The sequence below is a fragment of the Gopherus flavomarginatus genome, chromosome 8 (assembly GCF_025201925.1).
Source record: "Gopherus flavomarginatus isolate rGopFla2 chromosome 8, rGopFla2.mat.asm, whole genome shotgun sequence".
Lineage (NCBI taxonomy): Eukaryota > Metazoa > Chordata > Testudines > Testudinidae > Gopherus > Gopherus flavomarginatus.
In genome coordinates, this window is record NC_066624.1 from 24,385,158 (window position 1) to 24,401,281 (window position 16,124).

The 16,124-nt window shown below is 44.4% G+C and overlaps 1 protein-coding gene across 5 annotated transcripts in view; it reads right to left on the reverse strand.

Annotated features, from left to right (window-relative positions):
• Positions 1-16,124, reverse strand: part of OPHN1 (oligophrenin 1) — a 125,099-nt gene that overhangs the window by 50,989 nt on the left and 57,986 nt on the right. For all 5 annotated transcript variants that reach the window (XM_050964635.1, XM_050964633.1, XM_050964634.1 and 2 more), the window contains one exon: positions 8,920-8,991. In XM_050964635.1, the coding sequence (XP_050820592.1) occupies positions 8,920-8,991 (72 nt within the window). The remainder of the gene's footprint in view (positions 1-8,919; positions 8,992-16,124) is intronic.

The window sequence follows — 16,124 nt, forward strand, 5'->3', positions numbered from 1 at the left end:
GTTCCAGTCGAAAACCGGACACCTGGCAACCCTAACCAGGCCCAGCTGCTGAGTACAAAAGCAGAAGGAAGTAAGTGATGAGACTCTGTTAGGGGAGAGACCAGGCCCAAGAGAAGAGCAAATGGTGCACTCCTGCTTGAGCCCGAGAAGGGAACAGATTTCCTTTTTAATAACCCTGGGAAGAGAAGCATGTTTATGGGGACTATTATTGGACTGCTACTGAATCCTGGAAAAAGAAAGGCCATGCTGTGTTAGATGGAAAGACCTGGAGGCTGTTTATTTGCTCAGATGCAGACCGTTCACATTCCTGAGGACAGACAGCCCACACCACTACAGTCTGTTACCAACCTCAGTGCCCACCTCAATCAAGCAAAAGTTAAAAATATAAATTAAACTCCCACAGCAGCTACTCTGCCTCCCACTGTAAAACGCAGTGAATATTCAAGTCTATGTCACAGGGAGCAGAGACAGTACTGGCTACTGTTTTGAGAAAAATACTTCTGGCCCCCCTACAAGGTATCCTTTCCCACATCTTCTTCCACCACTGTTGTCAACACAATAACCATGAGAAAATGACCCCATCCTTGTGGAGGCACCAACTGTTGCAATCTTTGAGCTTGGCGACTGTGATAGGTTCTCACCTGCAAAGGTATTTGAATAGACATATAGTTACTGCAGCACAGGGACCCACTGAAGCCAAAAGACCTCTATACTGTACTTCCAAATGTCACCAGTTGCAAGGTCAGGACATAATAATTTGGAGTCAGCAAATTCATGCCTCAAAATAAAGAAAAGCTCAATCGTTGTCAAGTCTAGTGGATGAGAGGAAGAGGAAGAACTAGTAACAGTGAGATCTGAATAGAAAAGCACGTCTGCTGAAGAACTGGCACAAGATACTGGCAAAACAAAAGCAAAACCCTGCTGCTAAAACTCCATCCAAAACCACACAGACTAAAGGGATGTTAATCTCAATTATTATTTAAACAAACATGCTCCCAAACCATCCATTCATACCCTGAGGCACCACACCAACAAAGCTAGGAGCCTAAGTGGTAAACCTCTACCCCATTATAATGCCATCCGATATAACACAAATTTGGATATAACGCAGTAAAACACGCTCCAGGGGGGGCGGGGCTGCGCACTCTGGAGCATCAAATCAAGTTTGATATAATGCGGTTTCACCTATAACGCAGTAAGATTTTTTGGCTCCCGAGGACAGCATTATATCAAGGTAGAGGTGTATTTTATTTTTAAAAACAATGATCCACAAAAATGTGCTAAGCTTTTTGCACCATTTTTCATAGAAGTGTTTTAAAATAAAGCTACATGGAAGTCTGATTACTGCCGAACCACAGGTGTTGGATTACAGCTTCCATGCTTCCCTTCTATTTACTATATCAGGCATTAGGGCTTGGCAAAGATATTTTGGTACATGTACAATACAGTACAAATATGAGGTCATGTACAAACTTACAGTCTACATACAAGCTTTAAAGCAGTTTGGCAAATACTTTTCTCCAAAAACACTGTGCAATACTGAAAATGTGTAAAGAATGGAATGAAATATCTATGGGATATTGTTTGTTCTATCCAGGCTAGAGAACTCCTTCCCTATTTCTAAGAAGTAATAAAAATAAATGGCTGAAAAAAAACAATCAATTCAACCTGTCAATTCCAGCTTGAGTTCTATGCTCAAGAGGCAGTTCCTGGAACATTCACGCCTGTCTATTCTGGCGAGAGGCATATGTAAGAATAACAAATACTCTCTGCTCCACCCACTTGCAATGAAACTTCCAGTTTACGCAGTATTTTTCATCCATGTGAAATGGGTCACTAGGGAGCTCAGAAGTATTAGTAATGGTCAGAATAAGATCTAACTCTGTTTTATGCCTGAAATAAGTAAAAGAAAAAAAAATCACAGTCAATCTAAAACAAATGAAGGCACACTACTGTGGTGACACTACCAGAAAATACAACTTAAATGCTGCCGACAGACTTCAGTCAATGGAATCTTTGAAGAGGAAGAACATGGGTTGATATGTAAATGGAAGACGTGACAACCAAAGCAGGTCCAGTTCTGCATGACAGGAGAGAATGTTCTGGAATACCATGTCCTCCTTTTCCATGACTCCCAGCAAGAAACAGAAGCAGTACATGTTTCTGGATTATTGTAGTGTGCGCAGAGTCAAGTGATGCTGTAGCAGATGAGTGAACTCACCAGTTAGTGAAAAAACATTACTATGTATACGCACAACTGAGTTATGAATTCTCATAACTTGTGGCATTAGCTCGGATTGGGCAGTTCTCTCCAGGTAAATGCATTCTGCCTTCATGGTGGTGGAAGGTTACTTCCATATAAAAGCCTGCAGGAGTGAGAGAAGGCTCTTTTGTATATCAGGAACGGAAATGCCATTGCCAGCTATAGTCAGTCAATTCTTTCAGAAACTGCTCTTTTCTTCCATAGTTTACCTGCCATCTAGATTAATGGACACTCCACACCGTGACATGCACAGGGAAACAAAACAAACGGAGGTTTTCCCCATGACTTGAGGAGATCGAGCTGACGCACACACTCTCTCAGAAAGCAATTGCTGCCATGTGAAAACATGAATAGCACAAAACTGAATTTTTGGCAAATAAAGACAGAGGATGCCAATCATTTTACACTCAGGCTACTTAACATGGAATTAAAAACCAGAAGGACACACTAAAAACCCCTCCCTAATTTGAAGCCAAGGCTTCCAGGAGCTAGCCTGCTTGCTCCATTCAGCAGCCAAGAAAAATGATTGAAGGCCGATCTGCAAACACAAGCACAAATTAGTTGCTCATGAATATTCAGTGAGAGGCAGCATTACCTTCCTATTAGTACGTGCCAATATTCAGAGCCAAGAACCACACAACTTCCATGTACTCGCTTACCAATAGAAAATACTTATTGTAATTGAATGCAAGACAGAGTAGCACAGTCAGCATACAAGTTAACAAAAGAAACTGCTCTTCGAAAGCGCTTTGAAAGCCCAGCTCTCTAAGTTTCAGAGGATGTGTGTTTAATCAGAAACTAATGAGAGTCCTAGAAATCGCATGAGAAGCTGGGATAAGCAGCCTGCCCAACAGCAACTAGGGATAACGGTACAATGGAAGGGTTACAATTCCTTTGGCATTCTCTCTCATATCATCTGCTGCTGATAAACTGTGGCACAAACGCCTATGCCTCCTGGAAACTGGCTTAGTTCCAAGCTTGAGTTGAGGAATAGAGCAGTCAAGCGGGAAAATAAAAAGCTTGACTTGCAAAACTTTCCCTTAACCATTTCAGTGCTAATTAGGATCCTCTGAAACTGCCATCCAGCAGGAGGCAGGGGGAATTATTGTGTGTAGAATCTAGCCCTTCTGATTATTTCAACTCATGGAAAGGACAAAATCTAGCTTGTCTGCAAGCAGGGCCACCTGGAGCAGGGGAAGGGGGGGGGGGCAAGTGGAGCAATTTGCCCCAGGCCTTGGGCCCTGCAGGGGCCCTCACGAGAATATAGTATTCTCTAGTATTGCAACTTTTTTTTTATGGAAGGGGCCCCTGAAGTTGCTTTTCCCCAGGTCCCCTGAATCCTCTGGGCAGCCCTGTCTGCAAGGATCACTTTCACCCCCCTAAAGCACTTGCATGGGACCGAGCAGAATGCCAGCAGTGTGTGCTATGGATGGGAGGCTAGCACACTCAACAGCACTGCGGGACACTGTCTGTGTGGCCAGCCAGGTTAGGGTGAGGACAGAGGCCCTTCTCCCTGCGAGCATCTGTCAGCAGGCTCTAGAGACAGAGGAGAGAGACAGAGCAAGATTCACTAGCAGGTGTAAGGGAAGCTGCTCCGCACATTCCCTGTCGTGCATTTCCTAAAGCCTCCTGCCTGCCCTTGTCTTGTACCTCAACTTGGTCACTTCAGGTTTCATCCCCACAGCCTTAGAGGAGCAAGGCCACAACGTAGCTCTAAACAGATTTGGGGAAATACTGCACAAATAGCTATGAATATTCACTTGGCTTTTTAAATTAACCAACTTTTTCTGAGTTTATCCCCTAATGTGGGCTGGTCTCTTTTGGTGAACATGCAAGTCATGTTTATTGGCTGGCTGGTTTGCAGAGAGTGAATTTCAAACTCAAGCTGCAGGTACATGCACGTTTTTCCAGTCGGGAATCAAAAAACAGTGTTATGTGACTTAGCTCATTAAACTTAGCCTGACAACACAACTCAAGATATTGTATATCAAATACATCCACTGAATTTTTTAGGCTCCACGAAGAATAAAGGTGTGCTGAATAAATTCAGATAATGAATCAGCGTGAGGAAATCACAACCCACTGGCAGATAATCTGATAGCAGGACAGGCACTAAATTCACAAGATGAATTATTTGCAAATTATATACTGTGCTCTAGCTAATAATCCTCTGTCTCATTTTCATGTTAACAAAAAGGTTGAGGGAGGAAGAATCAAAGGAAAATAACAAGAAAACCCTGATGCAGAAAAAAATGTTTAGTGGCTGTGTTTTCAAGTGATTTTTACGGTACATATATCATGAGTTACTTAAAATAAAAGTTGTGTGAAATACAAAAATGTCCATGCAGTTGAAAGATGCAATGTAAGCATTTCTGTAAAAATATTCTAGCATAGTTCAGGTTTTTTCCCCCTACTCAGTTCCCCAAAATTCTCCTGATTTGCCTCAAACTGAGATCTAAGAACAAGAAAACTCTTCTTCCTCTTTTTTTTTTTTTTTTTTTTTTTTTGTTGTTGTTGTTGATAATCACTTCAGAACTACATGCTAAGTACTGATACCAGCAAGTATGACTGCTGGTCTGGTGCACATTTGAACACTGAAAAAGTGTGTCTGAAGATGACAAACTGTGGGCCAACTCTGCTAACATTTCCTATGGCTTCCGTGGAACAGCTCACAGTAATAAGCAATATACTCACTAGTAGGTGTTTGCAGGATTGGGTCCTACGACTTCATAACACACATATACTTCCTACTGGGTCTACAGGACTACAGACCATTAAGTGCCCTTTGAATACACACTCTCAACCATTTTTTAAACACCGATGTATAGCATGCACAGAATCCCACGCAACAGTAAATATTCCTCAGGCTAACCGGAATTATCCAAAATAGATTTTCAAAAAAGTCTGATAAAGAAAACAAAAAATCCCCAGAGTTGTGTCTATCCAGTAAACCAGCAACTCTGAGTGGATTTCAAACTCTCATAAGCTGAATGAATTCAGTGAGGCTGTTAACAAAGGTGTCCTGTACCCAACATACAGCTTGTCCACTGCTTATATTTAGAAATGACAAAGAGGTTAGCTGGATGGACACGAGAGCAGGGGGAAGGGAAGAGAACAGACAAATTCTTTTAGTGTGAAAAAGCTTTCAGCTTTCCTATGTGTCACTAGTGCAGCATCATTCTTTAGAAACATTCTGAAGTGATTTCTGCTGCTCCAGGAAAATCAGAAGCTTTTCCCTCCCTCTCTCTCCCCAAAACACTAGTGACTTCCCCAGTCTTCTTCCTTGTCCTTTTTGAAGGCTACTACATTCCAGAAATACCAGGATTTATGGCACAATCTAACTAATTTTCAAATGCCATGGTCATCATATCCAGACACCATGCTTCACCAAGGCATATTCTAAACATAAATGACATGGCGATTGCTCCAAAATCCAGTGAAGTCTGTGGCAATATGCTTAACTCCACTGGTCTTTGGATCAAGCCCATGACCTGACCACAGTGAGTTTGGTCAGCTATAGACTTAAAAATAAGTAAACGATCATGCTTGTTTCTCTCACAGATGGAGTTGATACGGATTAGAGCTCTGGGTTTTCTCCTGCTAGATCTCACTTGAACCCATTCAATGATCCTCAGCTAGTTCTTTTTGCTTTCTCACTTGAAACTCCAACAAATCAATAATCCAACATCGATAGCTGATCTTTCACTAACTCTCTCATTTTAGAGTGGATGATGTTTCCAGGCCAGGGTTGAGAGACCAAAGTCAGCTCAAGAATCCCATTGGGATCCTCTGCCATGAGATGAGCTTGTAGAGAAACACAATGCAGGTGTTCCTTGTATTGCCACTCTCCCAACATTCACACAAACAAACATTTATCTATAATTCATGAAAATAGCAATAATCCCAGGCCTTGCTGCTGGTGAAGGAGGATAATTGAAGAAAGACCCCCTGTGCTGTATCCCAGTGAAACCCTGCAGAGGCATCTGTGTCGGAATACACCATGTAACAGAGAGACTCCATTCATCTCCCAGGAAAAGCTGATTAGTGCAGACTCAGATGTCTTAGACTATCTGGCTTTTTTCCAACCACAGACATCACAAAGGCTCAATTCAAATGCCCTTCCTATCTGGCATCAGTGTCCTTGAAAGAGAATGGAAAACATCTTACAGAAGGCGACTGACAAACACAGAAACCAGTAATCGAAGGGTACGAATTATCTCTGCCGTGCCTCTGCTCAGCATGACTAAAGACCTCGTCCTGATCTCACTCGCGCTGGCGCAAGTCAAGAGGAACTCTACTGAAGTCAATGGAGTTACAGGAGCGAGGGCAGGAATCAGGTCTTTATATCCTTTCATCTTTTATGGTAGTCCAGTGCTGTGATTTCTAATGGAAAACTCTAATAACCTCGCTGACCCTCATCTGTACTTCACACTGTCTAATACCAGGAGCGCAGACGTTGTGAGGCAATTCTATAAGTAGCACAGAGGACAGACGTTTGTGCTGTGTTAGTCTAGATGGAGCCTCAAAGTACTCTGAGCCAGGGTGTGATTCCAAGGTCACATATGCACACTCATCGAGCTAGCATGCTAAACGCAGCAGTGTAGCCATGGCAGCATCGGCTAGCTGCCCCAAGTACAAACCCGCCTGCTTCCCTTGGGTATATTTGGGGTGGCTAGCCCAGGCAGCTACTGCCTGTGCTACCACAGTGACACTGCTATTGTTAGCGTACTGGCTGAGATCAGAACTGGCAGAAGTATATGCATGCCAGCTGGGAATCAGTCACTTGAAGTGTAGATGTAACCAGAGTTAATGCTCAGAGAACTCTACCCTGTTTGGTAGTGCTTTGGAGGTGGCGTGATTTCAGGCTTTCATAGGTTCATCCCCACAGGCCTGGGGAGAGGGTCTAGAAACTGGGGCAAGGATGGAGGAGGGGACTCATCCATTACCTTCATTTGAGGTCTCCATTTCTTCCACAACCCGCATGCACTGTGGCACCCAATGGTACCCCACATGGACATCTATCCCCTTCAGAAACTCATATCCGTTGTGCCCTTCCCCGCTTCAGGGCATCGCAACAACATTCAGGATAAAGCAAGTCACATTGAACATGTAATTTCCTAGCTTATGTTGATGGTGTGAGGTGCATGAAATACCTTCCTCATCCCAGTTCACCAGGCCACAATGCTTTTCTTCTTCTAGTACCTCCTAAAAACTTACAAAGAGTAGACAAAGAGCTATATAACCCTGAGTCAATTCTTCCTCTGGGCTTCCTCTGTCTTCTCCGTTTCAGTCTATTACACTGCACCACACAAGAAACAGTGTAACAGATTGGCAGTGCCTGTCTCAAACACCTTACTCTGACTGCAGGCGTTGATCTTGCTGGGAAAAGGTTAGGTAGGTTTTGTGAACTCCATGAGACAGATCGCTCGTTATTCCACCCAAATAAAGGAGGAGGGAGTGGTTCTCTGGGAAGAAAGGATCTAGTGTGGGGGCTGAGCAGTCCTGAGGGGACAAACCCTAGGAAGCGGGACTGGAGTGAACTTTGTTACTTTATTATTATTATTAGTTTGTATGGTGGCAGAGCTTAGGCCCCGTCGTGCTAGGTGCTGTACAAACATAGAATAAAAAGATGGAACCTCATTGGGGCAGGTACCAATCTCAATAGGAGCTGACTTCCTTGTTAATCAAAACAAACCCTTGAAAGGGGTGAGTTTTGTCTCTACACAGCATGTGTGGACTGTGTTTGCTCACAGGCAGGGACGCTTTCATTTTGTCTGATATGGAGCCATGCACATTGTCAGTGTCCAGCACATGTAAATCACTGTTGTATGTGTTTGGTTATTTTTGGTGTTTGTTTTTTGCGGGGAGGGAGTATGGTGTGTGGGGGGGTTAAGTATCATTTTCTCCAATGTATTATTTATTAAATGTCAAAGGCTCAGATGAGCCGGGCTGAATCCAAGCTCTAAGCATGTCTCCATTTTGGAGCTGGTTCAGACCCAGCCTAATTTCAAACTGCTGCAGAATAATGTGGAACCTGAGTCCCTGATAGCCGACAAGGAAGAAATAATCTTTTCTGCTCCACATGTGCAGGACTCACTTTTTGTGATGTGTTGGTTTAAAAACTTGGTCCAGATGAAAGAGCCATTAGAAGCCTTATTTAAATATTTCTTAAACTGAGCCCTACGGCCATATTCAAGTCCTGATTCCTGGTCTCTCTAGTTTTTTTCTCTCTGATATATTTTGAGGGGGGAAGAAGGAAGGGTTATTTTATTCTAAACTCAATTTAGAAACAAGTAGGGTCCAACATGGACCTTGCAAACAAGGGGTGGGGGCAAGCAGTAAGGCAAAAGAGGACTTTCATGATCTCTGGTGAAAGAAGGTGCAACTTTCTCAGGAAGGTCTGTGTTGCGATTATGCCAGAGCCGAGCCCCATGAGTTCAGGAAGTACCCTTGGTACTGCTCATGATAGGAAGCCAGACTAAAGCATGGACGGACTTCCTCATTCCAGCATGCCTGCACTGGGGAGGAGAAATGTCTTTAATGGTCCTGCTGCACTTGAATAGTATGCATGAAATCTGTCTTTAATCTCTCCAGTACCATCCTACTTCTTTAAAAAAAAAAACCAACTAATGCATAAACACATGTATAAAACCTACCTTGGTGAAGCCTATTTGTTCCTTACGAAAATTTTCCAGTGGTTTGATCAACAAATCACTAGCATTTTGGACCTGCAGAACACAGAAGGAAACAACAACTTAGTTACAGGGCACATATTTGTGTTACACTAAAGAGAGACAGGGATAGGGGTGCAAACTGAAAGGCCCAAATTGTAATCCCAGTTCTAATACTGACTCGCTGAATGTGCTTAGATCACATCATTTAACCCATGTGTCTTCTTGCCCCTCTACACAATGTAGGTCAATATTATCCCCATCTCATGGAGCTGTGAAGAATCACTATGACAACAGTAGAGTGTTCAGTATTATATTAGACTTCCACAGGCCCCAAATCTACTACTAACACAGGAGGGCAAGTTAGCACTCTGCCTTAAACTATCTGTTACTACCCTCCAGAGTAAATTTCTAACCATTTCCAGTGTGGCACTTTCTGTTGGATTACAGGAATCAAAGGGGCAGACTTTTGAAAGTGAGAGGATTGGGAGATTATTCTATTGGATCTTTGGTGCAGAGAGCCTTGTTATAGTTGTCCTACTGTTGCAATCAGGAATACATAATACACCTCTACCCAGCTATAACGTGACCTGATATAACACAGGTTCGCGTATAGCATGGTAGCAGCAGGGCTCCACCGGCGATTTAAAGGGCCTAGGGCTCCCCGCAGAGGATGGAGCCGGGAGCTCTTTAAATCACCGCCAGAGCCCTGCTGCCCCTATCCCGATATAACGAGGTTTCAGCTATAATGCGGTAGGCATTTTTGGCTCCCCATGACTGCATAATAGCAGAGAGGAGGTGTACATTTAATATGAGGTGAAGGTTTGCCCCAGCACATCTGGATCTTTCTAGCCCAAGTACCAGATAACCCCCACAACAACCTATAACAAAAACAGGACTTTGCCAAGAATAGGATCTGATGTCCAACTACTGTAATTCACACTCAAGAGTTGGCACTCAGTCTATAGAAGGGAGAACTCTACCTTTAAAAAGGGGAACAAAGAAGACCCGAGGAATTACAGCCTAACTCCAATACCTGGAAAGATACTGGAACAAATTATTAAACAATGAATTTGAAAGAACCTGGAGGATAATAGGATAATTAGAAATAGCCAACATGGATTTATCAAGAACAAAATCACACCAAACCAATCTACTTTCCTTTGTTGACTGGGCTATTGGCCTAGTGGATAGGGAGAAAGCAATAGACATGTTATCTTGACTTTAGTAAGGGTTTAGACACAGGGTACGTCTACACTACAGGATTATTCTGATTTTACATAAACCGGTTTTGTAAAACAGATTGTATAAAGTCGAGTGCACAGGGCCACAAAAAACACATTAATTCGGTGGTGTGCGTCCATGTACCGAGGCTAGCGTCGATTTCTGGAGCATTGCACTGTGGGTAGCAATCCCGTAGCTATCCCATAGTTCCCGCAGTCTCCCCTGCCCATTGGAATTCTGGGTTGAGATCCCAATGTATGATGGTGCAAAAACAGTGTCGCAGGTGATTCTGGGTAAATGTCGTCACTCATTCCTTCCTCCGTGAAAGCAACGGCAGACAATCATTTCACGCCCTTTTTCCCTGGATTGCACTGGCAGATACCATAGCATGGCAACCATGGAGCCCGTTTTGCCTTTTGTCACTGTCACCGTATGTGTATTGGATGCCGCTGACAGAGGCAGTACTGCAGCGCTACACAGCAGCATTCATTTGCCTTTGCAAGGTAGCAGAGACGGTTACCAGTCGTTCTGCTGTGCCATTGTAAATTGGCGATGAGATGACAGTTATCAATCGTTCTGTACCATCTGCTGCTGTCATGGGTGCTCCTGGCTGACCTTCCCTGAGGTCGGCCGGAGGCGCAAAGACAAAAATGGGAATGACCCCCCCGGGGCATTTCCTCCTTAATGTTGTATCTAAAAATAGAGTCAGTCCTGCCTAGAATATGGGGCAAGTGTACTAGAGAACCAGTGTACCAGAGAGCACAGCCGCTCTGTGTCAGATCCCACAGAAATGATGAGCTGCATGCCATTCTAGGGGGTTCCCCTGCAACAACCCCACCTGTTGCTTCCCTCCTCCCCCAACCCTCCTGGGCTACCGTTGCAGGGTCCCCCCATTTGTGTGATGAAGTAATAAAGAATGCAGGAATAAGGAACACTGACTTTTTAGTGAGATAAAATGAGGGGGAGGCAGCCTCCAGCTGCTATGATAGTCCAGGCAGGACATTAAACGGGGGAGAGGAGCCCAGCATCCTGCTGCTATGATAGTCCAGGCAGTACAGAATCTTTTCTTTAGACATGAAAGGGGGGCGGGGCTGATGGAGCTCAACCCCCAGTTGCTATGATGAGGACGGTTACCAGCCGTTCTGTACCATCTGCTGGGAATAACTGGGAGTCATTCCTATTTTCACCCAGGTGCCCCTGGCTGACCTCACCTGAGGTCAGCCAGGAGCACTCATCGGATGATGACAAGGATGGCTACCAGTCCTGCACTGTACCGTCTGCCACCAGGGAAGGGAGGGGAGAGGATGCTGCTGTTCAGTGCCGCGGCACCGCGTCTACCAGCAGCATGCAGTAGACATATGGTAACACTGAAAAAAGTCAAGAAACAATTTTTTTCCCTTTTTTTTCATGGGGGGAGGGAGGGTAAATGGACGAGATATACCCTGAACCAACCCGGACAATGTGTTTGACCCTACAGGCATTGGAAGCTCAGCCAAGAATGCAAATACTTTTCGGAGACTGGTGGGATTGTGGGATAGCTGGAGTCCTCAGTCCCCCCTCCCTTCCTCCATGAGCATCCATTTGATTCTTTGGCTTTCCGTTACGCTTGTCACACAGCATTGTGCTGTGGACTCTGTATCATGGCCTGGAGATTTTTTTCAAATGCTTTGGCATTTCATCTTCTGTAATGGAGCTCTGATAGAACAGATTTGTCTCCCCATATAGCAATCAGATCCAATATCTCCTGTACGGTCCATGCTGGAGCTCTTTTTGGATTTGGGACTGCATCGTCACCCGTATTGATTAGAGCTCCACGCTGGGCAAACAAGAAATGAAATTCAAAAGTTCGCAGGGCTTTTCCTGTCTACCTGGCCAGTGCATCCAAGTTCAGATTGCTGTCCAGAGCAGTCACAGTGGTGGACTGGGGGATACTGCCCAGAGGCCAATACTGTCGATTTGCGGCCACACTAACCCTAATCCGATATGGTAATACCGATTTCAGCGCTACTCCTCTCGTCGGGGAGGAGTACAGAAACCGGTTTTAAGAGCCTTTTATATCGATATAAAAGGCCTCGTTGTGTGGACGGGTGCAGCGTTAAATCGGTTTAACGCTACTAAAATCGGTTTAAACGTGTAGTGTAGACCAGGCCACAGTCTCACGACAGTCTTATAAGTGAACTAGAGAAATGACTCTAAGGTGGGCCCACAACTAGTTGAAAGACTGTTCTCAAAGAGTATGCTTAGGTTAGATATTAGAGAAAAAATTCTAATTATAAGGATAGTTAAGCTCTGGAATAGGCTTCCAAAGGAGGTTGTGGAATCCCCATCACTGGAGGTTTTTAAGAACAGGCTGGACAAACACAGGTCAGGGATTGTCTAGGTATACTTGGTCCTACCTCAGTGCAGGGGGCTGGACTTGATGACTTCTCATAGTCCCTCCCAGCCCTACATTTCATTTATTCTTTGTTTCCCATTAACAACCCCTCTCTGATCATTGCTCTGCTAGACACCAAGGCTCCTTGGCTGGAAGGAGAATCCCCTCAATTCAGGGTAGGGTGTCCAGATGTCCTGATATTATTAGGACCATCCCAATATTAGGGGCTTTGTCTTACACACGCAACTATCTCCACGCCACTCCCAAAAAAGGTGTCCTGATTTTTCACACATGCTATCTGGTCACCCTAATTCAGGGTCTTTGAAAAAGTATGGGGCACCTCAAAAAATAATTACATGCCTTCTTGCATATGGCACTAGCTGCTGACCACAACTCACGCAGGATGGGCTGACAGGAATGCCCGCTGCTCTGCAAACACAAACTAGAAGCATCCTGAAGAAGGCAAGGGTGTTTGTTTACTTTTCTCAGGGAAACAAAAACACCAAAAGCAGAAAGCAGATTATATGTATTTTAAACATGGTGCATACTGGTGTCTGCAACCTCCTTTTAACTCAGATTGCTCACTGTCTGCAGAGTCAGGACAGGTTGGCTCCATCTTTGGAATTATACAATTATATTGTTTCCTGCCCAATCTAACAGAGAAACAGGGTAGAAGAACCAGCTCTCTCCACAGCAGCTTCTCCCAGCCTCTGCTCTTGGACAATCTGTTTGGTACCAAGTGAAACCTCTGTCATCCTCATTGCAACACCACTTAGCAAAGCTGTGGCTCCAGCCCTGCTTTTCCATTACAGCATCTATCCTTTTTGCAGTGGAAGCACTGAATGATGATCCCTGAATCTGATGGACACACAAGGTGAATACAATCCCTGAACCAAGAGCATGGCTTGTTGCCAACATTTCTAAGTGAACAGGAAAGTTGGTGAATGCATTTCTAAGGAGGAACTGCATCAGACCTGAAATGAGCCGTTTGTCAAACCTAGCCACCCACAGAAACTTGTGCCCAAGATCTCACCCCCATATGTGAGAATTGCTCCCCACAGACACAGTTTTAGCCAGGAGCTCAAAATAATGTGTAGAAAGAGCAGTGGGAAGAGCAGAAGGCTAGTGTCATAACTTTGGCATAACACTTTCCAAAACACTCAGTTTCCAGATCCAGCCTGTCTGATTGCAATAAGCACATGTGGGGAGAAGAGCAAATTTAAAATGTGGCTCTCAAAGAAATGAATTAGGGACATTCCTGTTGATGAGGCATAACCCAAAGAAGCATGAAAGCAGGTGACTGTGCAGCAAGGCTACTACCAGTGTCTATCCCGAAGAAACCTGTGACAAAAGGCATGATAATTCTCAAACTTTCTGATCCATTATGCTCATGGAAGAATGTCTTCTTCAGGCATGCTCTGTGACCCTTCTCTAGCAGTTTTGGAGGGGAAATTATATTCTACCATGTGTCACGGTCCCCAGCTCGACCCTAACCATTGAGGGGTACCTCCGTCCCCTGTTGTCAAAGGTGGGAGAGGCAGGGAGACACACTCAGAACTGTTAAAGCTTTGCCAGGACACCAGTTAGTTGGTAACCGAGAGCACAGAATACAGTATGAGAGGGCAGCGACCTATACAGTTTATAGATTTTTTTAAGTAAATGGGATATTGTAAAAAGGCTGGCCCTAATAAATAATGCACCAAGGGTAGAAAAAGATCAAGAAAACTTCTCAGATGGCATCCCTAAGTCTCTGAAAACCCTCAAGTTAATAGGGTCTTGGCAGTTCTCAGGAGCCCACCCCTTCATCCTTCCACATAAGCTAAAGGTGGCGGCCACACCTGGGATGCAATGCAAAACATTCTTCTTGCCTTCTTTCAGTCTATTGCTGGTTCTTTCTCATCTGTTACGCAGACCCTTGCCAACCTCTAGAGCTACAGAAAACAGAATCCTGGTACCCCTTGAGGTATAGCTGTCCCTAACCCTGTAGTTCAGTCAGATGGCATAGGAGGAGTTTTTTCCATCATTGCATTCGGGCACAGGGGAGCAGAGCCAAACAGTGAATTCCTGGCATGCTGTGAAAGGCTTCCACTGATTCTAATATTCATGTTTTTCTTGGAATAAGTGTGAAATAGGTTGCCAACTTTCAATAAATGATCAAGGCGTTCTGGAGACAAAGGGGTACAATGTAATGAGGGACAGAAAGAAGTGAATCACACTTCTGGAGCTGCATGCCAGGAGAGGCAGGAGTGCAGGGGGACAACTGCTCCCTTACAAAAAAATAGAAATGCATCTTACTTCATATTTTATAACCTATTTGACTAAGTGGAGCGTGACACAGTTTGTTCCCGGACATGGCCCAGTTGGCCCCATCAGAACTTAACACCTTATGAGTGAAAAGGGAATCCTTCACAGACCCTTAGGGTTCCTTCAGTATGCCCTTGGCTGCTCAGTGTCCAAATCTTGCTGGTGGAAGGTTTGCCTGGCACCTGTGACAGGTGCTGGCAAACTGAAGGTGAACCGTCTCCCTCCGCACAAACTCCTTTATATTGTAGAAATAGAAAAGTCTTTCCTTCTCCCTCACTCCTGGGTTGGCTTTGGAGCATTCAGAGGGGAAGGTCAATACTCAAGTACGACTGGTCAAAAGATAGTCCTTGAGGGGCATATTCCACATCCCTTGTAAGCCCTACAGGGCCTCCAGTTTCCTTTGTCTTTCAAGGCCCAGCACAATAGCAATGGTGGAGACTATGGCATCCCACTCAGAGACCATCACCTCTCTTTTACATCCTTTCAGCACTCCCAATCCATAGCCTCCAGACAATAGGAATCTTAGTATACATGGTCACTTGCTATTTTTCTTGTATAGTTTGGCAGTTACACATTGTAACTAGACCCACAACTGAGCTAGCTGAGACTAGGCTGTGAAATCTGAAGAAGACTGAGACACATGATCATAGAACCTAAAACAGGGAACCTTCACCAGATACTATACTGCAGGATAGGCAGGATAAATTGGAGACGCATTTAGCATTATTCTGCACTATGCAGTATTGGGGTGCGGTTCCTCTCTCTGGTGGAGTTACACTGCCAGAAAAGTGGTGTCATGCTGTGCAGAGTCAGAGCCCAAGAGTGGTAGATTTCTGTCCATAGATTGCAAAAGAGAAGCATCCATGAGCCCCTAGTATGTGCAACAACTGACAATCAAAAACTTTCCAGCCCAGGGCATTTGAGATAGGTAGACTGTCAGGCTAGGTCTGATACACAATCATGTAAAAGCAAGAGCAGGTCATAGACCCTTCATGTCTGGAATTGTGTGATGACAGCTTTGTCATATCTATATCCTATATAATGTAGTGAACCAGCTTGTGTGCATGGATATATAAGTTGTACACACCATTACTCTTTACTGAATGGACTAATAGAGCAGCTGTGTCATAGGCCCTATACTTCAAACAGCTAAGAGAGATCCCCCTTGAGCTCGAGGGTGAAAGGAGGTGCTTTTTTGGAACAGGACGATACAAGTTCTATTCCTCACTACCACCATGAATTTCTGCGTTGCCCAAATGTGCAGCATTATGACAATAATGTGGTCCCA